This window comes from Cavia porcellus, unplaced genomic scaffold (genome assembly GCF_034190915.1).
Source record: "Cavia porcellus strain 051 isolate PalLab524CR breed Dunkin Hartley unplaced genomic scaffold, mCavPor4.1 scaffold_1, whole genome shotgun sequence".
NCBI lineage: Eukaryota > Metazoa > Chordata > Mammalia > Rodentia > Caviidae > Cavia > Cavia porcellus.
The window spans coordinates 96,046,941-96,048,574 of NW_026947484.1; the positions used below are offsets into that span (position 1 = coordinate 96,046,941).

The following is a 1,634-nucleotide window of genomic DNA, read 5'->3' on the forward strand; positions in this document are numbered from 1 at the left end:
CATTAGCCTTAAAACAAAACAAAACAAAAACTGGTTTCAGAAACTTTAAAGTATCATGGAGACTTTTTTGATCAAATTTGTTTTTCTGGGCAGTATTTTGTTGCTTTCTCAATTACTTTTAAGTTTATAGCTAGATAACATATTAGCAGTGAAAACACGAAGGTCCTGAGTCATTAATTTCAGGATTTGTCACTGAATCATTTTTCACTTCTGCTCTGAACATTCCTACAAAGCTATCACTGCGTTAGAGTAGACTGCAACAGGAGAAAATGACGGCAAATCTGACTCTGATAAAAAACCTAAACCAAAAAAAAGAGAGAAAGAATTTGACTCTTCTGTTGAAAGACTGTGGATTTCCTTGTGTCCTGTTACTGACCTCCCACCTATTCCAGTGTCTTCTCTGTATTAATTCTATTGATGAGCTGTGTTGTCCCTCCCTTCCAATCCATAACACTTTGTGTCACACTGATTTTCCTAGAAAGTTTAGGTCCCTTTATTATCTCTTGCCTTGTGTATTTGATTTTGCTTACTTGGATTTAAATTCCTCAAAGACAGGGGCCTGAAACTCTTAGTTTTCAGACATGTTTAATAAAGCACATCTACTAGCTGCGCAGCAATTGTTAACACTAGTGGCTATATAAATCTAGTTGAATGTGAGACTTCCGTTTTGTCCTTGTGTCATAAATATTTTATTTTCCAAAGTAAACATTTAAATAAAGAATACAAATAACTTAATTCATAAATTAATAAATTATTTCCAACTGTGGGACTCTACTTTTAAATGCAGTACATTTCTTGCCAGTCACTGAATGAAAATTCCTGAAGGCATTGTCCTGTCTCAGGGTCACAGAATGGCAGATTTTCAGTCTTGAAAGTAATCTGTAAGTCTGTTAATGATGGAAAAGTTCTACTGTCCAGGCACAAATGCTGTTCTCCTTGGCACTCAGGTACCTGCTGATCTTCCAGTCATAGCTCTTCAGGAGCAGAGTGGTCCTGGTGTCACTCATGGTCATGTTTTTTCCTCCAGTCTTTCCTGCAGGATCATTGACTTCAGATGATCCATCTGCTGATGGAGTTCATCAAGGAGGTTCTCCAAAATGGTCCCATTCCACATAGTGTTGGAGATGTTTTTTCTGAAAATACCGAAGATGTTCTTAAGCATCTCTTGGATGACAAGATCAGCCTTCTCCTTCTGGAACTGCTGTGGTTGCTTGATCTCTTCTGGAAATTTGAAATCGATCCTGTCCTGGTGGCAGTTTTCAGGCTTTCTTTTCACCTGCTTGAGAAGCTGCAGACAGGCCAAACTGCTGCTGCGTTGTTGTTGCTGGAGTTGAAGCAAGTTGTAACTTAAGGAAAGAGATGTCATGAAGGACAGCAGGAGAGCGATTTGGAGAATACATCTGATGGCCATGATGAGAACAGGAATGGTGTTTTCTGTTACCTGCACGGTGGAGCAAAGTCTCAAAAGTCTGCAGTGTGTGAGTGTCCTTCCTCCATGGGTGCAATCTGTTTATATGGGATGGTGCTCTCTGTTTCATAGGAATTTCCTGCTTTCTGTTCTCCCTTTCAGTTTTTCTGTATCATTTTTTTCTACATTTGATCACATTTGTGGCTCCATTTGCAGTAATAATCTG

General features: G+C 38.9%; 1 protein-coding gene across 1 annotated transcript; it reads right to left on the reverse strand.

Annotated features, from left to right (window-relative positions):
- Positions 1 to 1,009: 1,009 nt before the first annotated feature.
- Positions 1,010 to 1,411, reverse strand: LOC134475713 (interferon beta-like). Its single transcript, XM_063247107.1, has one exon. The coding sequence runs from the start codon at positions 1,409 to 1,411 to the stop codon at positions 1,010 to 1,012; it is 402 nt and encodes a 133-aa protein (XP_063103177.1).
- Positions 1,412 to 1,634: the final 223 nt, after the last annotated feature.

Coding starts and splice junctions, on each gene's coding strand:
- LOC134475713 (XM_063247107.1), bottom strand. CDS start 1,411: ATGGCCATCAGATGTATTCTCCAAATCGCTCTCCTGCTGTCCTTCATG.